General features: G+C 39.9%; 2 protein-coding genes and 1 long non-coding RNA gene across 54 annotated transcripts in view; 2 read left to right on the plus strand and 1 right to left on the minus strand.

Annotated features, from left to right (window-relative positions):
* The window catches only part of DDX52 (DExD-box helicase 52), a 30,525-nt gene extending 12,168 nt beyond the window's left edge, over positions 1-18,357 (plus strand). For 2 of the 3 annotated variants that reach the window (XM_019028431.4, XM_063706501.1), the window contains exons 5-15: positions 1,217-1,360; positions 2,263-2,374; positions 4,081-4,153; positions 4,975-5,178; positions 6,640-6,730; positions 9,561-9,683; positions 9,804-9,954; positions 10,132-10,207; positions 11,241-11,312; positions 12,697-12,789; positions 16,730-18,357. In XM_019028431.4, the coding sequence (XP_018883976.1) occupies positions 1,217-1,360; positions 2,263-2,374; positions 4,081-4,153; positions 4,975-5,178; positions 6,640-6,730; positions 9,561-9,683; positions 9,804-9,954; positions 10,132-10,207; positions 11,241-11,312; positions 12,697-12,789; positions 16,730-16,787 (1,197 nt within the window). In that variant the 3' untranslated portion in view covers positions 16,788-18,357. Of the gene's footprint in view, positions 1-1,216; positions 1,361-2,262; positions 2,375-4,080; positions 4,154-4,974; positions 5,179-6,639; positions 6,731-9,560; positions 9,684-9,803; positions 9,955-10,131; positions 10,208-11,240; positions 11,313-12,696; positions 12,801-16,729 lie in introns of all 3 variants that reach the window. The other variant, XM_055388405.2, reaches the window with a different exon arrangement.
* Positions 1-21,535, minus strand: part of LOC134758533 (uncharacterized) — a 79,579-nt gene extending 58,044 nt beyond the window's left edge. Inside the window, exons 1-2 of the long non-coding RNA XR_010133814.1 lie at positions 21,352-21,535; positions 13,417-13,500 (exon numbers count right to left, since the gene is read on the minus strand). This is a non-coding gene — a long non-coding RNA (uncharacterized lncRNA). The remainder of the gene's footprint in view (positions 1-13,416; positions 13,501-21,351) is intronic.
* A 56-nt stretch (positions 21,536-21,591) lies between these two features.
* Positions 21,592-26,816, plus strand: part of SYNRG (synergin gamma) — a 90,105-nt gene continuing 84,880 nt past the window's right edge. For 34 of the 50 annotated variants that reach the window (XM_055388362.2, XM_055388365.2, XM_055388368.2 and 31 more), the window contains exon 1: positions 21,592-21,782. In XM_055388362.2, coding sequence (XP_055244337.2) covers positions 21,706-21,782 — 77 coding nt within the window. In that variant the 5' untranslated portion in view covers positions 21,592-21,705. The remainder of the gene's footprint in view (positions 21,783-26,816) is intronic. The other 16 variants (XM_055388363.2, XM_055388364.2, XM_055388366.2 and 13 more) reach the window with 1 other exon arrangement.

The raw sequence follows: 26,816 nt of genomic DNA on the forward strand, positions 1-26,816 counted from the left end.
CACATTAATCTTTTATTTCTGGTTTCTTTCACTTTGCGTAATGCTTTGAGATTCTTCTATATTACATAGAGCAGTAGTTTGTTACCAAGTAGTATTATGTTGTATGAATATACCACAATTTGTTACCCAGTCACTTGTTGATAGAGGTATGGATTAACTTAGGTTTTCGGACATTAAGTTTTTCTGAGGTTTGTTTCTGTAGCAATAAAAGTTGGGTTTTTTCCCCATGTAACCGAGATGGCCTTCAGTTCTGGTTTCCAAAGGATATAAGATACCTTTTCATCTCTATACTAGTCCTTTTCGCTTTCTTTGAGAGATGAAATGAGAATACATTCATACATTTAAATGATGCTGTTGACTTATGTTATAGTAAATTTGCTTTTAATTTTTGTTTAAGATTGTTTCTGTCGTGGCTTTAGCTTAAAGCTTAAAAAATCACAGTGGGCTGGGTGCGGTGGCTCACGCCTCTAATCCCAGCACTTTGGGAGACCGAGGCGGGCAGATCACGAGGTCAGGAGTTCAAGACCAGCCTGGCCAATGTGGTGAAACCCTGTCTCTACTAAAAATACAAAAACTAGCTGGGCATGGTGGCGTGTGCCTGTAATCCCAGCTACTCGGGAGGCCAAGGCAGAAGAACCACTTGAACCCGGGAGGTGGAGGTTGCAGTGAGCCGAGATGTCGCCACTGCACTCCAGCCTGGGTGACAGAGTGAGACTCCGTGTCAAAAAAAAAAAAAAAAAAAAAAAAAATCACAGTGAGTTTTTGAAAATTGTCTCCTGTAAATTACTCTGCCCTCAGGTCATTGCCATTTTTTATTTCTTCAGCCATTTTGTTGTTCAGTGAAACCTTCCCTAGTGATTGAACAATACAGATACCAGGACAAAAAGTTGGTTTTATAATTTTATTTTGACAATAGTTTAGTGGAAAAGAAAAATTGAAATAATGGATATAACTTAGGTTATGGGTTATCTTTGGGTTTTAGTTACCCGTATTCTTTACACTCATTCAAAGGGAATTTAAGGGCAATGCTCAGAAACTTTGTTGGGGTGATGGTGGCATGGATGGATGATGTTAGGAAAGCAGATATGACTTGAAAGATTAGATTCATTATGTAAAATTGTATTTGTTTTTTTCTATTGCTGGTAGCATTATTTGACCAGGCTCTGAAAAATTTATGTACTTTCTTTGTAGTATTTAATATACCCTATGTTTTTAGGGTCGGGAACTTCTGGCTTCTGCTCCAACTGGATCTGGAAAAACATTAGCTTTTAGCATTCCTATTTTAATGCAGCTGAAACAACCCGCAAATAAAGGCTTCAGAGCCCTGATTATATCACCAACACGAGAACTTGCCAGCCAGGTATGACTTGTAGCTTTTGAAGAGTATGCGATTGGTTTTTACTTCAGTGATCTTTCTTATTTGAAGGTAATAAAAAGATCTTAAAAAGCAAGGCCCACGTCTTCTGTCATGGTCAAGTATCCTCTACACAGCACAGTGCTCCGGATCTTACTCAATGTGGGCAAGTCTTTTAAGTCTTTCTGTAAGTTTCTAAAACACAGTGATTTTAATATTTACACTTCTTTGGTAAATGCTTTAAGGTCTTTGAAGTTGAAAGGCTAATTAAATATAGCCCTTCTTGGACATTTATTTTTCTCATCTAAAAAAAATGAATACTCATCTTAGTTTTGGTTTTTATTTATTTATTTGTTTGTTTTTTAGCCACAGATTCTTACTCTGTTACCCAGGCTGGCATGCAGTGGTGTGATCATGGCTTACTGCAGCCTCGAACTCCTGGCCTCAAGAGATCTCCCTCTTCAGCCTCTTGAGTAACTGGGACTACAGGCACATGCCACTGCGCCTGGTTAATTTTTTTCTTTTTGTAGAAACAAGGTCTCCCTATGTTACCCAGGCTGGTCTTGAACTCCTGGGTTCAAGTGATCCACCCACCTTGGCCTCCCAAAGCACTGGGATTACAGGTGTGAGCCCCCACACCCAGCCAGTAGTACTGTATTCTGAAAACAATACGAAATAGGTTAGTTTTATCTCTGGGAACTAGTTTATTCCACCTGAAGAAATTATTGAATCTTATTAGGCATTGAAGTTTCAAAATGCTGAGATTTCAGGTTAATCTACAGATTGTTATAAGTTTAATTTCAGATATTCATGGGTTGGTAATAGATTTATTTCATTAATCATGTAAAAGAAAGTATACATCTTGTCCAAGTATGTTAGCAGCTAATGTTTTTATCTTTTTTTTTTAGATTCACAGAGAGTTAATAAAAATTTCTGAGGGAACAGGATTCAGGATACACATGATCCACAAAGCAGCAGTGGCAGCCAAGAAATTTGGACCTAAATCATCTAAAAAGTTTGGTAAGGAATTCATACATGGGATGTAGAGCATGTAAGGAATCTGGAAATTATAAATATCCTAATTGCTATGTAAGTGTTGTTAAAGTATAGTCATGTATGTATAAAATTTGAATTTTAGAAGAACTAAAGCGATCCCCTTCTCACTCTACTGAGAAGTTATACATAAATATATACCGGTAGTTCTCAAATAGAGACAATCTTGCCCCCCACCTTTCACCACAGGGACATTTGGCAATAGTCTGGAGACATTTGTAGTTGTCACAACTGGGGAGAAGTGCTACTAGCCTGTAGTTACTAGCCTATAGCCAAGGATGCTGTTAAACATTCTGCAGTGCACAAGACAGTCCCCTGCAGTGAACACTTAGCTGGCCCAAAGTGGTAACAGTGCTGAGGCTAAAAAATTCTGATTTATACCATTGATTTTTAATCTGCCATGGAAATACTCTGGCAGACAAGAATGGCATGCATAGCTGGGTGCAGTGGCTCACACCTGTAATCTTCTCCATACCTATAGCTATGGAGAAGCTGAGGTGGGAGGATTGCTTGAGGCCAGGAGTTTGGGACCAGCCTTGGCAACATAGCGAGACTCCATCTCTAAAAGAAATATTTTAAATAAAAAAAAATTAGCCAGGCATGGTGGTGCATGCCTGTAGTCCTAGCTACTTGGGAGTCTGAGGTGGGAAGATCACTTGAGCGCAGGAGTTCAAGGCTGCCATGAGCTATGATTGCACCACTGTACTCCAGCCTGAGCAACAGAGTGAGACTCCATCTTAAAAAAAAACAAAAAGAACGGCTTACATCCTCACCCTTATATCAGCCAGATAATCTGCTTTCATTTATTTTTTTTTCTTTTTGTTTTTTGACATTGTCCACTTGGAGATAAGCTTTCATCTGTTTTGTTTTGTTTAAATCTTGGGCCTCTGCATAAAATTCCATGTAAAAAAAATGATTTTCCTGGGGGAAAAAAAGGTTTGAAAATTAAATTGTTCTTTCCTCTTAGAAATTGAGAAGAGGCTGGGTATTGTGGCTCATGCCTGTAATCCGCCATTTTGGGAGGCTGAGGCAGGGAGTTTGCTTGAGCCCAGGAATTCGAGACCAGCCTGGACAGCATAGGGAGACCCTGTTTCTACAAAAATAAAAGTAAAAACAAAATTTACCATCTCTACTAAAAATACAAAAAATTAGCCGGGCGTGGTGGCGGGCGCCTGTAGTCCCAGCTAGTGGTAGTCCCAGCTACTCGGGAGTGAGAATGGCGTGAACCCGGGAGGCAGAGCTTGCAGTGAGCCGAGGTTGTGCCACTGCACTCCAGCCTGGGAGACAGAGCTAGACTGTCTCAAAAAAATAATAGTAATAAATAAAAATTAGCCAGGTGCAGCGGCGTGTGCCTGTAGTCCCAGCTACTCAGAATGCTGATGCCAGAAGATCTCTTGAGCCCAAGAGTTTGAAGTTGCATGCAGTGAGCTATGATCACACATTGTACTCCATCCAGGCTGGGTGACAGAGCAAGACCCTGTCTCAAAAAAAAAAAAGAAAAAGAGAAAGCTGCTCAGATATAATAAAAGGAAAGTAGGGATATAGTAGTTTTGTGTTGTTGGCTATGACTACTTCCCACTTCAGGTTATTAACTGAAGTTGAGGAGGCTTAATTCCTAGTTCAAGAGGGATAAATCCTGTTTTTGCAATTTCTACCATTTGTTTTTCCTATAGATATTCTTGTGACTACTCCAAATCGACTAATCTATTTATTAAAGCAAGATCCCCCCGGAATCGACCTAACAAGGTATAGATGATATTTTCATGTCTTTCGTGTGTATTTTTAATTTAGTTAATTATATTTTGTCCTCCATTGCTTGTATTTTTTGTCTTTGGAGCTTGCTGTTTGCCACCTTCAGTCCGTGTTGGCACTGAGAATAATGGTTTTTAAAAAAAATGCATAGAAAAGAAAACTATCCTGTCTGGAAGAAAGTTACACATTTTGATAAGCAGTTAGTACAGAATTCCCCTAGACCTTTTTGCATCTTTCAGCAATGGTGATGGGGTTAATGAAGTTTATGAAAAGCTCTGTTGTCGTTAGTGGAACCTCGTATCTTTGAGGCTATTGGAATAGGTACATTAAGCTATGTTTATCTTCCTTTTACCTTTTTCCTGCTGTGTTAGTCCGTTTTCATGCTGCTCTAAACAGCTACCTGAGACTGGGTAATTTATAAAGAACGGAAGGTTTAATTGACCCGCAAGTCAGGGCATGACTGGGGAGGCCTTAGGAAACTTACGGTCATGGCAGAAGGGGAAGCAAGACATATCTTACATGGTGGCAGATGGGGAAGAGAGAGAGAGAGTGCCCCCATGAGCCGGTCACCTCCCACCAGGTCCCTCCCTCAACACGTGAGGATTACAATTCGAGATGAGATTTGGGTGGGGATACACAGCCAAACCATAACACCTACTTGTGTTTCTTATTTTTTTTTTTTTTTGGTATGATAAAGTGGATCTGAGAAGCAGCATTATAGTTTGACTTCCTCATGTGTCCACTGTCCCCACAGTTTAGTGAAGTGTCTTGGATCTTTCAGTTCAGTATCCACAAGTTGTTTTGTTATTTCTTAGTGTTGAGTGGCTTGTAGTAGACGAATCAGATAAACTGTTTGAAGATGGCAAAACTGGGTTCAGAGACCAGCTGGCTTCCATTTTCCTGGCCTGCACATCCCACAAGGTCCGAAGAGCTATGTTCAGTGCAACTTTTGCGTATGATGTTGAACAGTGGTGCAAACTCAACCTGGACAATGTCATCAGTGTGTCCATTGGAGCAAGGTATTTAATTGTTTCTCAACATTATCACACTGATTTTTTTTTTTAAATACAAGTCTTTTTTAAAGACTGAAGGAGATAGGTTTCTTGGCCTGAGACTAGCAAGGGAGAGAGTTTTACTGATTGAAATGTGTTCTTTTAAGCCAAGATTGTTTAAGGATTTTCTATTTTAGAGTAATCTAAAAGAAGGTTTTTACATTGTCATATTAACATTCCTGTCATCATGCTTTTAGGTGTTTTTTTCCATCCACAGAGTATAACATGAGCTCTGTGGCCACCTAGAAGATTTAGTTTCTTTGATGGCTTAAATAAGTGGACCACAGAGGAAGAACTTGATGTCACTGAGCCACTTGATATATATTTCCTTTTAAAAAATATTTTGGGGAGCATTTTATGCTAAATAAATGCTCAGTGACAGAAAAAAGTTTAAAGAAATTATAATATTGCTACCTGATGGATTATTATGTAACCCCTGAAATGATGTAGGAAGACTGTAGCTATATGAAAAAGTGTTTGTAGTACCATATTAAGTGAAAAAGTAGCCAATGGAACAGTAAAGAATGCCCTATTTTAAACCTAAAATTCCTGTTTATAAGAATAAAGCAGGGTTGGGTACGGTGCCTCACACCTGTAATCACAGCACTTTGGGAGGCAGAGGCAGGTAGATCGCCTGAGGTCAGGAGTTCGAGACCAGCCTGACCAACATGGCGAAACCCCATCTCTTCCAAAAATACAAAAATTGGTGTGTGCCTGTAATCCCAGCTACTTGGGAGGCTGAGGCAGGAGTATTGCTTGAGCTTGGGAGGTGGAGGTTGCAGTGGGCCAAGATCGCCCCACTGCACTCCAGCCTGGGTGACAGAGTGAGATTCCATCTTGAAAAACAAAAAAAACAGGAAAGCAGAATGAATTCACCATAAACATAATTTCAATGGGAAATTAAACATATTTAAATATAATTAATGTATATTTAAATATATTTAGATAAACATAATTAAATGGGAAAAATATTTATGATACAACCCAGTACATTGTAACATCTTACAGAGTATTAATAAAGTCTTAATATATCTCACCCCTAACTGTTGGTCTATAAATAAATCTTTGCTAATCATTATGAAAAATGTTTAACCATGTGTAATAACAACCTTAAAAATATTTTTATTATTTTACTCAATAATTTTACAGTTAGAAATTTTTTATAACTAATCAAATACCTGAAAATTTGTGACTGAAGCATAAGTTTTAATGGGTGGCATTTCAAGATATTTTTAAAATTAGAAGAAAGCATTTAAAAATAACAATTTTGTCTTCAAGTTAAAGTATAAATAATTCAGTACTTATTAATATTGACAGTGGAAAAATTGATTTTGTTGGAGTTGTGTGTAAATTTTTTCATTTATTTAGAGTTCAGGGGAAAAAGCAAAAATTAACTCTTACAAACTACAAGGTATATTTTCTTCCCAGGAATTCTGCAGTAGAAACTGTAGAACAAGAGCTTCTCTTTGTTGGATCTGAGACCGGAAAACTTCTGGCCATGAGAGAACTTGTTAAAAAGGTATATTTGTATTACCTTCTTGAATTTTGGTAAAGTTTGCCAAGTCTTATATTAGTGGTGGGAGGCTATTACAGTGGTAGCACTGTATCATCATCATCTTGGCTCGTATTCAGTAATCCATTGGTAAATTGATAAGAAAGTACATTGTGCTAACTATATGATCATCCTGCATCGTATTTAGTAATCTAGGAGTAAATGGTTAAGAAGCATGTTGTCCCAGCTCTTATCCCAAGGGACAGAAGCTTGCCTCTCAGAATATGGTACGTTGTCTTTTCGCAGCTCAGATTAGGCTAGGAAACGATCTATCTGATGCCCTGAGAATCTCATTTTTCCACATTTGCCTGCTCCATCCCTCCTCTGGTTTCTTATAGAAGAACTGGGGTGTTGTAGGACACTGAGTGGGGTTTTCTGTTTTTATCCTTTCAGTAAGAACTGAGTAGAAGCCATAGTTAAAAAGTACTGAGGTGTCAGCACTGGACAATACAAGAAATCTCCTAAGCCCTGCCCCTGGAATTTAGTCTTGTTTAGAGGGATAAAATAAATACACTTGTGTAAGATAGTCTCTGATAAAGTGTCATAAAGGGCTAAAGAGTACTTTTTTAAGCATCCATATAGTCATAATGGGGCCACCAGGGTGAGCCAAATTGGTTGAGCTTTATAGAAGAAATGCTACTAAACTGATCCTTGAAGGATTTTCAGGATAAAACGTGGAGGGGAAGAGCACTGACGGCTGGGGGAGCAGCTTGAGTAAACCCTTAAGAGGTGGAAGTGAACACCATGTGTTTGAAGACTAATGAAGCAGTTACCTGTCTAAGGCAAACAGTTTATGGTATGGAATTAAAGAAAACCAGGTGGGACAGGAAAGCTGGGGTCAGGATATTTTTGAAGAATGTGACTACATAATTTTGTTTTTGTTTTTGAGGTGGAGTCTCGCTCTTTCACCCAGGCTGGAGTGCGGTGGTGTCATCTTGGCTCACTGCAAGCTCTGCCTCCTGGGTTCACGCCATTCTCCTACCTCAGTCTCCCGAGTACCTGAGACTACAGGTGCCTGCCACCACGCCCGGCTAATTGTGACTACATAATTTTTAAGGAAAATTAGTTAAACAGTAATATGTAAGGTGAATTGTAATGGGAAAGATGGAAAGTAAGGAAACCAATCAGGCTTTTAAACTGGGGTAGGCAGAGATGAGGAAGAAATAAGGGCAGCAGCCTTAGTGGTGGGACATTAAGTATAGTTGGAGGCTAAAAGGGAAAAGTTTGCAAGTACCTGGTGACTATAGAATGGTTTGCTTTAGTGGTTAAGACCATGGACTCAGGAGCCAGGCTACTTGGGTAGTTCTAGCTCCACCACTATAGCTTTGCACAACTTAACCTCTCTTCCACATTTTCCTTGTCTGTAAAATGGGATAATAATATCTACCTCATAGAGCTGTTTTACTATTAATTCATTAGTACAAGCATAGTACTTATTATATAATAGTGCTTGGCACATAGTAAATGCTAAATGTATTTTATTAAAATTCTTAAGAGAATCATTTGGTACTAGGAAATTTAAGGTTTTCCAGGATATTCCTTGGAGATTATACACCAGAGATTTTTAGCCATGTATGAGCTTTGGGAGGTCTGCAAACCCTCTAAAATTATACGTAAGATTTTTGTGTGAATGAGTAGTTACTTATTAGAAAGTTTCTTAGCTTTCATTAGATTCCAGAAGAGATGTTTAAGCCATCATAAAAAGGCTAAGAAACTCGGCCAGGCGTGGTGGCTCACCGCTGTAATCCCAGCACTTTGGGAGGCCGAAGCGGGCGGATCATCAGGTCAGCAGTTCGAGACCAGCCTGACCAACATGGTGAAACCCCATCTCTACTAAAAATACAAAAAAGTTAGCCAGGCGTGGTGGTGCGTGCCTGTAATCCCAGCTACTCAGGAGGCTGAGGCAGGAGAATCGCTTGAACCTGGGAGGCAGAGGTTGCAGTGAGCCAAGATTGCACCACTGTATTCCAGCCTGGGCAACAGAGCAAGACTCTGTCTCAAAAAAAAAAGAAAAAAAAAAGGCTAAGAAACTCTAATATGAACAGTTAAAAAGATAGAAAGCTGGTTTGAGAGAGAGTAGGGGTTTGATAGTGTAAATGTAAAAATAATTTGCTTAGATTCACAGACATCAGATGTAGTAAAAAAAAAAAAATGTTTACTTAGAGATAGTAGTAGAGATTCAACTCAGTAAAATAAAGATTATATTGAAAGAACTGAGAACCAAGGACTAAGCTTGGGGAGAGCACCAGAATTAGGATAAATAATGAGTTAATGAGGGATGAAGTACCACCTGTGGGGTTCAGTGTACACCATTGGGGTGATGGGTACACTAAAAGCCCAGATTTCCCCAGTATGCAATATATCTGTGTAACACAAATGCACCTCTACCCCTAAATCCATAAGAATAAAAAAATTAATTTCACCCAAAAAACCCAATGAATTAAAAAGATAATTATTTCATTTTAAGCAGAATAAAAAAAGGTTTTGAGGCACAGAAGTCAAGAGATGATTATTTCAAAGTTTAGGCATCTGTTACCATAGGGGGGTGTAGGGGGATTGATTAGACAACGTTATTGGAATTAGCAAGATGGAGAATATAGTTCAAGTTGAGTGGAAATAACCAGTTGGAGAGAATGGTGACGAAGATGGAGGCAGAATTAGACCACTAGCCCAAGAAATTTGGCCAAGAAAGTACACTAAATTGAATTGGGTTCTTAAAAGCTACAATCAAATTATGAAATAATGACCAATTGTATTCTTGATTGAGTTATGTATGCCAATTTTTGTCTTCTTTTAGGGTTTCAATCCACCTGTTCTTGTTTTTGTTCAGTCCATTGAAAGGGCTAAAGAACTTTTTCATGAGCTCATATATGAAGGTATTAATGTGGATGTTATTCATGCAGAGAGAACACAACAACAGGTAAAGTCAAATATATACTTTGAAACTCAGAAGAACTACTTGATTTTAAACTATTGACATTAAATTTATGAAGTACCTGTTTTCATTCTAAAACAATTTAATATATATTCTGTTAACCAGAGAGATAACACAGTCCACAGTTTCAGAGCAGGAAAAATCTGGGTTCTGATTTGTACAGCCTTGCTAGCAAGAGGGATTGATTTTAAAGGTGTGAACTTGGTGATCAACTATGACTTTCCAACCAGCTCAGTGGAATATATCCACAGGATAGGTGAGTTGTCTTTTTTTCCTTCCCCTCTGTCACCCACTGATCTGTCTTAGGACCCCTGCTATTCCCTGCACATATGCTCACTTCTTAGTGCTGTGAAAATCCAGTGACTTTTATAAATGAATTTTGAGAGCCTCCTTCCCCCCAAAATGTGTTTTTTAATGGTCTAATTTTTCTTAGGTCGAACTGGAAGAGCAGGGAATAAGGGAAAAGCAATTACATTTTTCACTGAGGATGATAAGCCATTATTAAGAAGGTAAATTAGAAAAAATAACCTAGTGTTATTGGCAAAATTGCTTCATTATTCTTATATGTATATTCAATTAAGAGATAATTACAAAATGGCTATGTCCCAAATTCTACTGATAATGGTGTTAGTTGGCCAAATTTTAGCCATGGGAAAGGAAAAATGATCAAAAGGCCTTGTTTTTGCCCTTCTGTTATTAGAATTTGGAAATACATATTCAAAATGGAATGTTCATTGTAAGTTTCAGACTCATAGGACTCTTTCAATGGTTGATGTTAGATTTTAATGTAGAAGATGAGTTTCCTGCATTTTGACTGCCTATAGTAATTTTTGGTTGATGATGATTAACACTTCACATTTCTAGCTGATCTAGTTTTGGCCAAAGGAGGTTTGTACTTAGATCTGTTTATCAGTTTTGGTAAATATTTAGATTGTGCTTTCTGAGCTTTGGCTCTGCCACCTGTCAGCCTTTATATCGCTTTAAGCAGATTCAAATGTGCGTGTGTAGAGGGGTATATTCCAACAACCTAGATCCACCATAGGCCTCAGCAACTCCAAGCATGTGAATCCCATGACCCAAATATTAGTGTAACTATGCACCTCAGTTTTCCATCTGTGAAATGAGGATAGTGATAGTATTTACAACACGGGCTTGTTGTGAAGAGTGACGAAGTTACTATACACAAAAAACTTGGCAACGGTGCCAACCCCGTAGTAGGCACTTTCACTTAATGAATTTAAGCTTGACTCTGGCTTCAGTCAGTGCTTCCTCCAAGATTGAGTTTACCAGCTTTATAGGGCTTGATAAATGTTGAAATAGCTGCTATCTATAGTTATTCATCAGTGCATTAATTTCAGCCCAGTGGATAGTTCTCTCTGTAATCCAATGTGCTTACATCAGGTAATAATTGATAATATATCAGAACACTTTGTGGATTACTTTGTGTAGTTTTAGTTCCCTGTAAGGTTGTGCAGAGGGTTTACATTCATAAACATCAATTTAGCAAAGATACAAGTTTATGTTTATGGGTTTCTTTTTCAGCGTTGCTAATGTTATACAGCAGGCTGGGTGTCCTGTACCAGAATACATAAAAGGCTTTCAGAAACTACTAAGGTACAATCTTGAATTTATCTATATCTTTGTCTGTCTCTTTGTATATACATTCTTTTTTTCTTTTCTTGCTCTGTTGCCCAGACTGCAGTGCAGTGGCATGATCACAGCTCACTGTAGTCTTGATCTCCTAGGCTCAAGTGATCCTCCTGCCTCAGTCCCCTAAGTAGCTGGGACTACAGGCATGTACTACCATGCCTGGCTGTAATATTTTTTAGATTTCTGGGGAGTAGAAATGGGGTCTTGCTGTGTTAACCAGGCTAGTCTTGAACTCCTGGCCTCAAGTGATCTTGCTATCTTATATCTTTGCCTCCCGAAGTACTAGGATTACAGGCATGTGTCACTGTGCCCAGTCCAAAACTGCTTGTGAATATTACATGTTATTTCCTTGCCAGTTTTTTATCCTTTATTTATTTATTTTTTTCCTTGAGATGAAGTCTCAGCTCATTGCAACCTCTGCCTCCCAGGTTTAAGCAGTTCTCCTGCTTCAGCCTCTCAAGTGGCTGGAATTACAGGTGTGTGCCACCACGCCCAGCTAATCTTTGTATTTTTAGTAGAGATGGGGTTTCACCATGTTGGCCAGGCTGGTCTCAAACTCCTGACCTCAAGTGATCTGCCCACCTCGGCCTCCCAAAGTGCTGGGATTATAGGCATGAGCTACTGCACCTAGGCTTATCCTTGAAATGTGAAGTATTCAGATTCTTTTAAAAGTATTCAGTATAAGTAAAATATGCTGAGAATTATTTTAGTTCATAAAGCTGGTAAAAAACTTAATTGATCAAAATCAAACTCTGATGCTTGTTGACACAGGATATAAGGTTGGCACAGGACATATTTTAATCACAGTCAGTAGCTTTCTAAAAGGTTGATTGAATTTATCATCCCTTTGAGTTAGCTCTGTAAATCCTATTAGGCGATCTCGTTTATTAAAGTAGTTACAGCCCCACCTTAAACCAGTAAATGGTTTTGAAAAATGAATTTTGTGGCCGAGTGCGGTAGCTCACGCCTGTAATCCCAGCACTTTGGGAGGCCGAGGCGGGCGGATGACCTGAGGTCGGGAGTTTGAGACCAGCCTGACCAACATGGAGAAACCCCATCTCTACTTAAAATACAAAAAAAAATTTAGCCGGGCGTGGTGGTGTATGTCTGTAATCACAGCTACTTGGGAAGCTGAGGCAGGAGAATCGCCTGAACCCAGGAGGCAGAGGTTGCGGTGAGCCAAGATTGTGCCATTGCACTCCAGCCTGGGCAACAAGAGCAAAACTCCGTCTCAAAGGAAAAACAAAAAAAGGAATTTTGTGATCAAGGATCAAAACTAATTTTAGCTTTAACTCTTCTAATTGAAGTTGCACTTAATTTGTTTCCTTTTTTACTTTGTAACTTTCAGCAAACAAAAGAAAAAGATGATTAAGAAACCATTGGAAAGGGAGAGCATTAGTACAACTCCAAAATGTTTCTTAGAAAAAGCTAAGGATAAACAGTAAGTATGTGGTAAGAAAAATGGCTGTTTGACACCATCATAAAGTTATAGTAGGCATTATTTTTCCTTAGGTAAATTTTTAGAAGTAGAATTGATACTACAGTCTGTTATAAAACGTGATAAAAATAATATATTTTAGGTTGCCTATAATTGGGGAATTTGTTTGTTTGTTTTTTTGAGACAGTGTTTTGCACTGTCGCCCAGGCTGGAGTGCAATGGCGTAATCTCAGCTCACTGCCACCTCTGCCTCCCGGGTTCAAGCCATTCTACTGCCTCATCATCCCAAATAGCTGGGATTACAGGCTCCCGCCACCACACCCAGCTATTTTTTTTTTTTGTATTTTTATTAGACACGGAGTTTCACCATGTTGGCCAGGCTGAGCTCAGGTGATCCACCTGCCTTAGCCTTCCAAAGTGCTGGGATTACAGGCATGAGCCACCGTGCCCAGCCAGGAATTTGTTTTAATATTGGAATTTTTCTGTACCAATATGTTGATGATCTGTTTTTTTCCGTCTTGGAAAATATTATTTCAATTCTCTATAAATTCGAATTATACTGCCCACTTTCTCTACACAGCCCACATTAGGACATGCTACTAAGGCCAATAGTTAGGACCATTGACTTACATGGATCTAGTCTTCTTTGAAGCTCCATATTCTGGGCAGGATTTCAATATGATCTCAGGCTTATGCAGATGGACATTGTAACACCTGTAAAAAGTATTACTTAGGTAAATTTGTGCTAGCTTAGCTGAATTTTATGAGAATATTAAAGTATAGTTTTTTAGCATTCATACAGGCTACCTTATTTTGCCCAGTAATACTAGGAAGCTTTATATTTTGAAAAGGATAGGCCAAGATATTTTGAACAGTTATACTCTTTCCACTATTTAAGGAAAATGGCACTCTTCACATTCTACCAGAACCAGGTTATTATATACTCTAATAGAATTGTTGAAGTCTATAATTTATTGTTTTTTTCCTCCCCTGAGAGTGCTATCAATGGCCTAGGATATTACCATTGTGAAATATGCTAATGCTTATATCCAGTTACCTCACATCTGTTCTATAGAAGTCATTAGAAAAAAACTGTTTCCATCAACCAGTAGGCATTTACCAAGTTGTTCTGCAAGGTACTTGGTGGTGGTAGTGTATATAAATGAATATAAAATGAGATCCTTTCCTGAAGTTAGGGAAAGAAGATTCGTGTACATGACAGAAAATTAGAGACTGGCTTTTAAATAAAATAGGAGTTAAGAGAAAGATGATTGTGAATTGGTGTGGTTACAGAAGTTTCAACAAAGTAGAACTATCTTTAAGGATGGGTAAAATTTAGGCATGGAGAAGGGAACAAGATGAATAGAGGCATGAAAATTAGAGTGTGCTTTGTAAATAAGTGAACAAGAGTTTTCACATGTTGGTATTGACTATGAGGAATAAAAGTCGGTTCAAATATACAGTGTATATATAGTGTCTCAAAATTTTATCATACTTTTAATAACTTGGGAAGGATAAGTGCTACAAACTGAAAAAAGTATATTTGAATAATCAATCCTTTTAATTCCATTTGTACTTATTCAGTTTGGGGAATGCTTCACAATCACATTTACTTTTTTTTTTTTTTTTGAGATGGAGTCTTGCTCTGCCACCCTGTCGCCCAAGCTGGAGTGCAGTGTCGCAATCTCGGCTCACTGCAACCTCCACCTCCCAGGTTCAAGTGATTCTCGTGCCTCAGCCTCCTGGGTAGCTGGGATTACAGGCACCCGCCACCATGCCCAGCTAATTTTTTTGTATTTTTACTAGAGACGGGGTTTCACCATGTTGGCCAAGATGGTCTCGAACTCTCGAACTCCTGGCCTCATGTGATCTCCCACCTTGGCCTCCCAAAGTGCTGGGATTACAAGCGTGAGCCACTGCACCTGGCCAACATTTTTAAATTTTAATTTTCTGTCGCAACAGTTTCTGGGTGACACTTAGACCAGTGGATTGGTAGCGAACCTTGTTATGCTTGGCCACTTTGGTCACCTAATCTGTCTTAATAGACTTGTTGGTGGGAGAGGAGTGGGTCACATCAGAACTGTTGTGTATGTGTTACTCTTTGGATGGTCTTAAAGCCAAGATAACAAATGCAGTCCTTTCAGGCACTGAGCAGCAACTGATGAAAGTTTTTACAAAGGTCAAAAATCAACTAGAACATAAGATGGTGGCTATGTTGAATTTTAATAAGATACATCAGTAGTTTAAATAATTATACTTTAAATGCTGATTTGTTTTTGTTTTGAGATGGAATCTCTGTCGCTAGGCGGGAGTGCAGTGGCACGATCTCGGCTCACTGCAGCGTTCACCTCCCAGGTTCAAGTGATTCTCCTGCCTCAGCCTCTTGAGTAGCTGGGATTACAGGCACACACCACCATGCCTAGCTAATTTTTGTATTTTTAGTAGAGACAGGGTTTCACCATGTTGGCCAGGGTGGTCTTGATCTCCTGACCTTGTGATCCGCCCGCCTCGGCCTCCCAAAGTGCTGGGGTTAAGGCATGACCCACCGCGCCCAGTCTAAATGCTGATTTTTATAAGTTTATAGCATTTATACTTCTGGGGTTTTTTGTTTGTTTTTTGAGTCAGGGTCTCAATCTGTCACCCAGACTGGAGTGCAGTGGCACAATCAGGGCTCACTGCAGCCTCGACCTCCTGGGCTCAAGCAGTCCTCCCATCTCAGCCCCCTGAGAAGCTAGGACTACAGGCTTATGCCACCGTGCCTGGCTAATATTGTTTTATTTTTAGTAGAGATGGGGTTTTGCCATATTGCCCAGGCTGGTCTCAAACTCCTGGACTCAAGCGATCTGCCTACCTCTGCCTCCCAACATGGTGGGATTACAGGCATGAGCCACTGCACCTGCCTTCTTCTGAGGTTATTAAAACTTAATTTTTACTAAGACTTCGAAGACACTTGATATAAATCTTGTCATATCAGCCCCCTGCTTAAGGTGCTTTGGTTGTGTCTCCATTTTCTTCATATATAAAGGCCATACTACTTAACATAGCATACAAGCAAGACCCATCATGATCCAACTCTGGCTTTCCTCTATGCTATAGATGTTTCCTTAATGATCCCACCCATGCCTATAGGCTCAGCTCATATTTCTGTGCTGATAGCTCTTAAGGTCGTTATCTTCAGCCCCAACTTCCCCATTGAGCTACAAACCTGAATCCTTGTTGCCTAGTGGACCTCACTTCAGGCACCACAAACTCAGCCCCATGCAGTGAGTGGGGGAGGAACTGGATTTGGAGCCAGAAGAACTGGTTCTAATATCTACTTCCCTGTGTAGAGTTGGGATTTGGGATTATATGAGTTAATATACACCAAAGAACTTTGTATTACTGTAATAATAGTTTGCAAACATTGATTATTTTCTCAAAACTTTTTTCCTTTATCTGTTACCACTTAGTTAATGACATTCAACCTTCACTAGGCTATAGGATCAGACTGATAGGATTCGTGTCTAACATGGATTACCAGTGAGTGATGACTGGCAAGTCAACCACTCTGTGCCTCATTTTCCTCATCTGTAAACGGAGGATAATAATACAATACTCCTCATAAGTTGTTAGGAAAATTACCCGAGTTAATACATGTAAAGCACTTAATAACCGTTTCTAGCATGTAGTAAGCACTGAATCAATGTGAACTCATTAGGTCAGGATCCGAACTATGTGTCATACCATGTAGTAATGTAGTTTACTGTGATGGTTCTGCCTCACTTACGTGATTGTGATTTTCTAAAGGGCAGAGACCATGTCTGATGCATCTTTGTGTTCCTAGTGCCTCGTTATTTGATACACAGTAGGTTTCAGTAAATGTTTATTAAACTGGTGGTAGGGTTATGGAAAGTAAATATATGTAGAATTTTTTATTCAATTTTTCTTACTTTGCTCTTTACAGGAAAAAGGTCACTGGTCAGAACAGCAAGAAGAAAGTAGCTCTTGAAGACAAAAGTTAAAAACAGACTTTAAAAATACTGTCCCAGAAATGTAATTTTATGATCCCAGCATGAATGTTATTTTCATGGAATACTTGAAGTCTTACAGTCACCTGTACCAAACATTTGAAATCAACTACAAGTACATGGGACTGGTGATAAATGATCCTAAACTATCAAGTCAGTTTCAATTTGTAGGTGCCTTTTTTTTTCCCGGTAGAGATGAGGGTCTCGCCATGTTGTCCAGGCTGGTCTTGAACTCCTGACCTCACACAATCCTCCTGCCTTAGCCTCCTGAGTAACTGAGATTACAGGCCCAAGCTGCTGCACCCAGCTCTGTAGGTGACTTTTAAATGATTATACAATGGAAATAACATTCATTGACATGTCTGTGGTTTGAATCCAGAGAGGTACTTCTTATAGAAAAACAAATGTTTATGCTAAAAATAACACCAAAATGTGGTGAACTCTTAAGGACTTTTCCCTTCAAGTGTGAAGGAAGGTGTGATGAATGCTGTGGAGAGGCATCTGGAACAGAAATTCAAAATAAAGCCTTGACATTAAATATCCCTTCCACTGCTCACTTTGTGGATGGTAGCATGGGCTGTCTACCAAGAAGAAACCTGCTGCTCTCTTAATTTTAATATTTCCTAATTTGTGGATGGCCTTTTGTGTTGTGAACCACAACAAAGAGAGGCCTCTTCTGTGGCTGGTTATTCCAGTTCCCTGGGATTTTAAATACTTTGGTCTATTAAGTATCCTTGTATTAGATACTTAATACCTTAGTGCTGTCGTAATGTTGTACAAGATCATGATCAGCTTCTCCCTTTCTTCATTTTCTGTGATTTAACCATGTTCTTTCCTGTCTCTTTCCATTTAAGATATTTTATTTGAATACTGATAAACATTTTATCCTGATAAGGAAGAATGTTCTTGTTACTTGATATACCTCTGTCTTCATTCTCTTACAGCTTATCTTTCCTTAGGTTGATGGTGCCTCATTTAGTAAGTAGATCTCTACTTAAGCTAAAGGATTATGATCATATGGTGTTGGAGACTATTAGCTATTAGATTTTTCTCAAATATGAGTTTTGTACAATGGAATGAAAAATTGACTTCATATACGTAAGACTGGTGCCTAAGAATGACTTGAATGTTATCAGTACTACCACAGAACTATAATATACATTGCCTTTTCTCAGCAGCATTTGAATTCAACTTATTTATTTCCTCTATTCGTAGCTTTTTGTTCTAGAGTCAGAACAGGTGGACTTTGCTTTGAATATTTTAGATGGGACAAAAATTGTTCATCTTCGGAATTTATTTAAAGAAAGACCTACTGGTACAGAGTGTAAAAATACTTACAAGAATATGATTTTTTTGTTTGTTCATGCAAACAGATCCTTTACCCAATATATATTCTGGAGGTAGGTATACTGGTGCAACCCATTTGCCAGCTGTGTGACTTTGAGTAAGTTCTTAATTTCTCAGAGTTTCAGTGTTCTCATCTATGAAATTATGTCTCAAATTGTAAGTACCTAGCACTGTACCTGACACATAGTAAACTCACAATAAATATTTCTTTAACAAACATAGATTTTGTTAGGAATACAGGCTTGATAACACAGTCCTTACCCTTACAATGTAATGTTAGAGATAAAGGAGCAAATAGAGTCACGCATCACTTAATGACAGAGATATGTTCTGAGAAATGCATCGTTAGGTGATATTGTCATTGTGTAAACATCATGTTGTTTACTTCCACAAACCTAGATGGTATAGCCTACCAGTACACCTAGGCTATATGGTATAGTCTATTGCTCCTAGGCTACAAACCCGTATAGCATGTTACTGTCCTGCATGCTATAGACAGTTGGAACATGTAGACTTGTATAAACACTGCACACTTAACCTATACTAAATTTATTGAAAATATTTTTCTTGGCCAGGCGTAGTGGCTCACGCCTGTAATCCTAACACTTCGGGAGGCCTAGGCGGGCAGGTTGTCTGAGCTCAGGAGTTTAGAGACCAGCCCGGGCAACATGGCAAAACCCCATCTCTACTAAAAAAAATACCAAAAAAAAGTTAGCCGGGTGTGGTGGCATAGTCCCAGCTACTCAGGAGTCTGAGGCAGGAGAATAGCTTGAACCTGTGAGGCGGAGGTTGCAGTAAGCCGAGATCGCGCTACTGCACTCCAGCCTGGGTGACAGAGCAAGACTGTCTTGAAAATACACACACACACACACACACATATTATATATATTATGTATTATATATATTAGATATATATTTTTTCTTCAATAAATTAACCTTAGCTTACTGTAACTTTTACTTTATGAGTTTTTTTTTTTTTTTTTATGAGAAACAGGGTCTGTTACCTAATTTGGAGTGGCACAATCATGGCCCACTGCAGCCTTGACCTCTTAGACTCAAGTGATCCTCAAACCTCAGCCTCCCGAGTAGCTGGTAGTATAGGTGCGGGCCACCAACACTCAGCTAATTTTTAAATTTTGTAGAGACGAGTCTTGCTTGTTGTCCAGTTGGGTTTTTTAGAATTTTTTTTTTTTTTTTTTTTTTTAGGGGGGATAAAGTCTTGCTCTGTTGCTCAGGCTGGAGTGCAGTGGCATGATCTCGGCTCACTGCAACCTCTGACTCCTGGGGTCAAGTGATTCTCCTGCCTCAGCCTCCCGAGTTGCTGGGACTACAGGCATGCGCCACCACACCCAGCTAATTTTTGTATTTTTAGTGACAGGGTTTCACCATGTTGGCCAGGCTGGTCTCAAACTCCTGACCTTGGGTGAGCCACTATATCCGGCCTTTATAAACTTTTTGACTCTTGTCATAACACTTAGCCTAAAATGCAAATGTACAGCTGTAGAAAAATACTTTATTTCTTTATATCCTTATTCTAGAAGCTTTTTTTCTATTTTTTTTGTTTTGTTGTACTATTTACTTTTAAAACTTTTTTGTTAAAAACCATGGCACAAACACACACATTATGCTAGGCATACAAAAGGTCAGGATCATCAGTCTCACTGTCTTCCACCCCTACTTCTCATCCCACCGTTGTATCTGCTGTCTGTGGCTGACCAAAACATCATCATGTAGCACATGACTAGTGTAAGTGCTCTGTTAGATGTAAGGCCATGATGCTAAAGCATCACAAGAGGGCATCTAACCCAGATTGGGGATGTCATGGAAGGCCGACATCCTGAGTTGAATCCTGCAAATGTAAAAACCAATAGGCAAAGAAGAGGAACAAAAAGGATTCCAGGACAAACTGAGGTCACATCTAGGATCCTTGACTTTATTGTGTCTGTTTAAAGTATCTACAGTAACCTGTATCAACTTAGTTTGTCAGTGTATTAATACTAAATTTAGCTCCTTCAAAGCAGTTGGAACTATGTGCTACATAAATTTCAGCTTCACACAAGGAAGGGAAGGAGTGAAATTAGTGAATAGGCAGTTACAGCAAAAGAAAAAACATAAAAATTGAATAGCTGGCTCTGGTGAAATGAGCAAGGACTTTGGAGTCAAACTGGCCTGGATTTGAATCCTGATCCTCATTGCTTGTAGCTGTATGATCTGGACAAATACAGTAACTGTTTCTAACCTTGATTTTCTCATCTGTAAGATGCCAATTGTAACTCCTAAGGATACTGAGGATTTTTTAAAATGCATGTACAGTTCCTGACCAGTGGTTTGTGCCTAATAACTTACTACAAATTATTACCCAGTAAAAACCTTGAGACAAGAGTGAAAATGTAAAGCTAATTAATCCATTACTTGTTAGCAAGCAAACTACGTGCTTGAGAAAATTACTCAACTTTCATGTTTTACTTCCAGACAGTAGTTTGATTAAAAGAAAAAAAAAATCACAGTCCAGGCATGTGGCTCACACCCTGGCACTTGGAGGCCGAGGTGGGAGCATACCTTGAGCCTAGCAGTTTGAAACTAGCCTGGGCAACATAGATCCTATCTCTACAAAAAAAAAAAAAATTGGCCAGGTGTGGTGGTGCATGCCTGTGGTCCCAGCTACTCAGGAGGCTGAGGCGAGAGGATCGCTTGAGCCCGGGAGGCTGAGGCTGCTGTGAGCCATGATCATGCCACTGCACTCCAGCCTGGACGACAGAGCAAGACCCTGTCTCAAAAAAAAAAAAAAAAAAAAACCAGTAAAAAATATGCCGAAATAGCTTCAGAGTAATTATGAACTGGCTTCCAAAAACCACTGTTTTGCACTTGCCTGCAAGAATAGGAAAAACAAAAGGACTGTAAGGTGGCAGGATGGCAGAACCAAACGAGTAGTACACCTTGGAGTTTTTTTGAAATATGGGTTGGGTTTTTGGGCTCTTGGTTGATTTAAAATAAAATTTAAATGCCTTCAGCGTCTGTGATAGGTGCCAACATGAAGCTACCGAGTTCCAGAGAAAGAGGGGAGAGCTGATCACTAATCAGTGCTGCGAGACTATCAAAGGGCCCTTCAGGACCTATCTGTTCTTTGTGTGTAAAGAGTAACAATAAAAGAACACCAGTGTAGCCACCGTATAGTTTAAAAATCAGGACTCAGCCTACTCTTTCCACTAACCGCGATCATGGTTTTCAAACGGAGGACCAACGGCGCTTTGCCACTGGGCCGCCAGCTGGGCCCTGCAGAGGGCCTACCAGACAATGAATCAGCTCCCTTGGAGAGGCGCCCGCAACCGCCCCACCAGCCCGAGAGCTAGAATTGAATCTGGGGGACCCCTGCGGCGCCGGATCACGTGCCATGGGCGCGCCACGCCTCCCCGAGGGCCGGGGGAGTCACGTGGGCGCGCGGCCCCGCCCCATCGCCCGGTCCGCGGCGAGGTGGGGCCTGGTGTTTGCCCCGGAAGTGGCTGTCTTCAGCTGACAGCTGCTGATAAGGTGGCGGCGGCGAAGGCAGCGGCAGGACGGGAGCAAGATGGCGCTGCGGCCAGGAGCTGGTTCTGGTGGCAGTGGGGCCGCGGGAGCTGGCGCGGGGTCCGCCGGGGGAGGCGGGTAGGTGTGAAGAGCCGGGCGGGAGCCCGCTGGCCTCCGCGGGGGCGGCGAGGGGCGCTTGGCAGTTATGGCAGTTTTCTCCAGCTCTGATCCTTTTCCTTGGAACTGGGCTGCGGGAGGAGGGTCATCCCCCAGGGACCCAGGCCGAAAGGGGCGTGTGGAGCCCGGGTGCTGGACGCTTGTGTTCCGGGATCAGTTGGGGGCGCCGGCCGCCTGGGGTCGAGCGGGGAGCGAGCGCGCGCCCAGTGTGGGAGGGGAGAGAAGAAGAGGGTCCTCTTGGGGTGGGGGGTGGGGGGCGGGGCAAATCAGGAACCGCGACTCAGCTCCTAGTCCTAGCTGCCTCTGAAGCGACCAGGGTCTTCCCTTTCCCTGGGCTTTCTAGACTTAACCAGATATGTTGGAGGGAGGGCTTTAAAAATCTGTTCACAAAGCTGGAGGACTGTTTCCAAGGGGGGTGTGCGTGTGGACGATTTGTCTCTTCCCCTTTTCGAGTGTCCTGTCCTCTTTATTTCCTTAACCCGCGACAAACAGCAGGAACATCTAAAGACCTCTGAATTAGTAATGGTCTTGAGATAGAGTTCTTGTCTTGTACACTAACTCTTAAGACTTGTCTGTCTTCTTTTTAAAAAGGCATTTAAAAACAAAGATAGTGCACTGTTAAACAGCAGTTGCGCATTTATTAGAACAAAGCTTCCAGACTCAGCCCTTAAACAAATCTGCCCTCTGCCACATTTCAGCCAAGAACTGCCATGGTTCTTATACCCAGAATGGTAAGGGAGATGTACGTTTTACAAGCTGACAGATTCGTTATCATTTAAGAAAGTATTTTATTCTAGGAAGTTTTCACTCCACTTCTGTAATGACCTAGTCTGATTTTGTTTTACTAACCAACACATAACAGCACACACATTTGGAGGTAAAAGTAGCTTTGCATCTTCAGTATCCTAAATTATCTTTGGAAAACGAAGTGTTAGGTTTTTTTTTTTAAATGCAGTGTTTCAATTTCGGAGTCGTGAACACTGCAAAAGTGTAAGGTCCTTAAAGTTATCACCTCTTGCAGGTGCTTGTCAGGAAACGAGCAGTGGCTGTTCAATAAACCACCTGTGTGTAACCCCATTTTTCATTTCCTCTGCACATCTTTAACTTTAGATTTTTAAACTTTTTGCTTTCTCTTTTGTTTTCTTCGTTGTTTCATTAGAGGGTTTTTTAAAAAATAAATACTTCGTATAAGCCAGTTTCTGGCTGGAGAAGAAACATGTGTAATAATTTCCCTTCTATTTGTTTTTTCTTTTTCTTTTGTCTTGTTTGGTTTTTTTCTGGTTTTTTTTTTTTTTTTTTTTTGAGAGGAAGTCTTGCTCTGTTGCGCAGGCCAGAGTGCAGCGGCGTGATCTCGACCCACTGCAACCTCTGCCTCCTGGGTTCAAGCAATTCTCTTGCCTCAGCCTCGGAGCAGCTGGGATTACAGGTGCGCGCCACCATGCCCGGCTAATTTTGTTGATTGATCGATTGAGACAGAGTCTCGTTCTGTCACCCAGGCTAGAGTGCAGTGGCACGATGTCGGCTCACTGCAACCTCGACCTCCCGGGTTCAAGCGATTCTTCTGCCTCAGCCTCCCAAGTAGCTGGGATTACAGATGTGCGCCACCACGCCCAGCTAATTTCTGTATTTTTAGTAGAGACGGGGTTTCACCATGTTAGCCAGGCTGGTCTCAAACTCCTGGCCTCAAGTGATCCGCCCACCTTGGCCTCCCAAAGTTCTAGAATTACAGGCGTGAGTCACCACGCCCGGCATCCTCTATTTATTTCCTATATGTGATTACAGTTTCTAAAATGTCCCTGGATGGTATTAATTTGATCAAGTATATGATTAATCATGGCACCAAGTTCTGGGAAAATGTAAACTTAGAAGAATTGATATCTAGGCCCAAATTTTTATTTACTTAAAAAATGTTTTTGGATGGGGAGGACCTCAGGTTCAGAAATACAAGTGCATTATTCTCTTTAGTTTGCAGTATTTGAGTATCATTGGTCCATGGACACAAATTTTTTAAATAAATATGGGTTGAATTTTGATAGAAATTAGAATGATTTTAAAATTTCCCCCCTTTGTAAATGTAGCAACATCTGCATTCTAAAACTGTAAACGATATACAGGAGAGAAAGAAGTGGTTAAAATGATCCTTACCTTGAAAAATGTATGGTACATATGTTACATATATTGGCAACTTTCTGAGGCTGAGAAGCTGTATCCTCAATAGAAAAAGGAATATTATTTTTTTTAGAGAGTAATGGTGTAAAGGCTGAAGTTATTTTATTTCATTTTTAATTTTCTTTTTGCCACCCACCCTCCCTGAAATTATTTTATAAGGAAACTTAACATTGTGGCAACCTAAGTATATTTGAAGAAAAAAAACAGGCAACTTCTCTACACCTTTAATGGAGAAAATCCATGAACTATAACTGACTGTATTGTTTAGATACTTCTCTCTATTCTAAGAGGCTAAGCAAAACACAATAACATTTTCCAAATTTAATATTACCCTACTTTTGATTGGTGTCCTGGATGAGCTACTTTAGAATAAATGGTAGAGTTGTATAAAGGGCAAAATTTGCCCAAGAGATGAGAAGTATAAATTTTTTTTTTCTTTAATCAAGGCAGAAAAAAAAAAGAGTTGAAAGATCTGGATTAGTCTGTAGTCATTGAATGCTTACATGGGTAAGGTACTGTTCTTGATGCTGTAATGAATTAAAAAGACATCAAAACATGGTCCCCATCCTTGGAGAATGTACAAAATAACTGTGGTACAAAGTAAAGGAGAACAAAGAGGTCACGTTCTTCTGGGATGTTATCGTTTGTGAACTTGTCTATTTTTTCCTGATCTTTTCCAAGCTTTTAGAGGGCTTCCTCATCTTTTCTTCTTTCACTGCTTCTAGCACATTTTTGCACATAAAAAACATTCTGTAAATATTTGTGGATTTCAGCTATATCAAAGGCAAAGAAATGGTATTTCAGTTGGCCCACAGAGTTAGAGGAAGAGGAAGCGGTCAAGAGATCGTCATAGAGATGGGAAGGCCTAGTGAACACTAAGGAAACGATGTACCTGCAGTGCCAGATGACTGTGGCTCTGAGTGGCAGAGAAGAGTTTTGTGAGATAAAACTGCAAAGTAGAGTTGTGCCCAAACTAGAGAGGGCCTTGAGTTTAAACTAAGGAAATTCAGTTTCAGGGAAATCATTCCATAGTTTTAACTTCAGGGGTGCATCTTGCTAAAGGACCATTTAATTATTGCGTAATGGTCCATCATTTAGAAAGATGTCTCTCACTTGTGCTGCATCAGATGAATTAGAAACCAGAGTCTGGAGGTGGGGAGATCCATTAGGAAGTCTTTATGTAGGAGTTTAGGCCTAAGAAGTGAAGCCTAGTGTCAAATCTAGGTTAGTAGCAAAGGTAACTGAAAAGGAGGGACGGATGAGATAGGTAAGTGACAGAGCTCTGCTTTCATACCAAGATGTCAGTAATATAAGAATTAGTGGTTTTACCTTTGAAATTAAATTGTTGGTCACCTTCCTGCCCAGTTTTTTGCCAAGCTTTTACTGTCTTATTAATGTCTTAACTGCTTATCTAACCAATCTTTAAGCATGTTGATATTAGTTGTCTAAACATTTCAGAGAAAAATACGAATTTTTCATAGGTCACTAAGCAGTTCGAGTTGCTAAATTCTTACTAGAGAAAGTCATGTTTGACAGTATTTTGTTTTTATTTCGTTTTCAAAGTAACCTTTATACATCTGTTTATGTATTCATGTCTATGTGATTGTCTTAGCTGAGACTTTAGCAGCCTTGATTCTACGTCCTCATTTGACAGAGGGGAAACCAGACAGGGGGTGAAGGAGATTGCACAGAGCTTCACAGTTACTTTATGGCAAAGCTGGAAGAAAGAAAATATAACACGAGTTTCCAATTCTTTTGAGCCGCTAGGCCATATGACTAATTTAAATGTTTAAGCCTGATTTTTAAAAATCTTGACAGCTTGATTACTTAAATGTATTCGTTGCTCCTGAATGTATCAATTTTAGCATATGAGTAATGTCTTTAAAAACTGAATACAGGCATACCTCATTGCAGTTAGCAGATACAGTGTTTTTTATAAATTGAAGGTTCGTGGCAGCTCTGCATTGAGCAAGTTTATCCGCGCAATTTTTCCACAGCCTGTGTTCACTTCATGTCTCTGTCACATTTTGATAATTCTCACAATATTTCAAACTCTTTCATTATTATTATTTGTTATGGTGATCTGTGATCAGTGATCTTTGATGTTACTAGTGTAATTGTTTTGGAGCACCACAAACCCAGCTCATATAAGACAGCAAACGTAATTGATAAATGTTTTGTGTAGTCTGACTGCTCTGCCTACCAGCTGTTCCCCTGTCTTCCTCTCCAAGGGCCTCCATATTCCCTGAGACATAACAGTATTGAAATTAGGCTGATTAACCCTACAGTGGCCTCTAAGTGTTCAAGTGAAAGGAAGAGTCGCACATCTCTCCCTTTAAATCCGAAGCTAGAAATGATAAAGCTTAGTCATTAAGTGTTGAAAGCTGAGGTAGGTCAAAAGCGAGGCCTCTTACACCAGTTAACTAAGTTGTGAATGCCGAGGAAAAGTTCTTGAAGGAAATTAAAAGTCCTATTCCAGGAAACACAAATGTTAAGAAAGTAAAACAGCTTTATTGCTGATATTGAGAAAGGGTGAGTGGTCTGGATAGAAGATTAAACCACCCTTAACATTCCCTTAAGCCAAAGCCTAATTTGAAGCAAGATCCTTAGTCTCTTCAATTCTGTAAAGGCTGAAGGCTGAGAAATAGGTGAGGAAGCTGCAGAAGAAAAGTTGGAAGCTAACAGGTCAGTTTATGAGGTTTAAGCAAAGAAGCTATCTCCATAACAAAAAAGTACAAGGTGAAGCAGCAAGTGCTGATGTAGAAGCTTTAGCAAGTTATTCAGAAGAGCTAAGATCATTGATGAAGGTGGCTACGCTAAACAATA

Source organism: Gorilla gorilla, chromosome 4 (genome assembly GCF_029281585.2).
Source record: "Gorilla gorilla gorilla isolate KB3781 chromosome 4, NHGRI_mGorGor1-v2.1_pri, whole genome shotgun sequence".
NCBI lineage: Eukaryota > Metazoa > Chordata > Mammalia > Primates > Hominidae > Gorilla > Gorilla gorilla.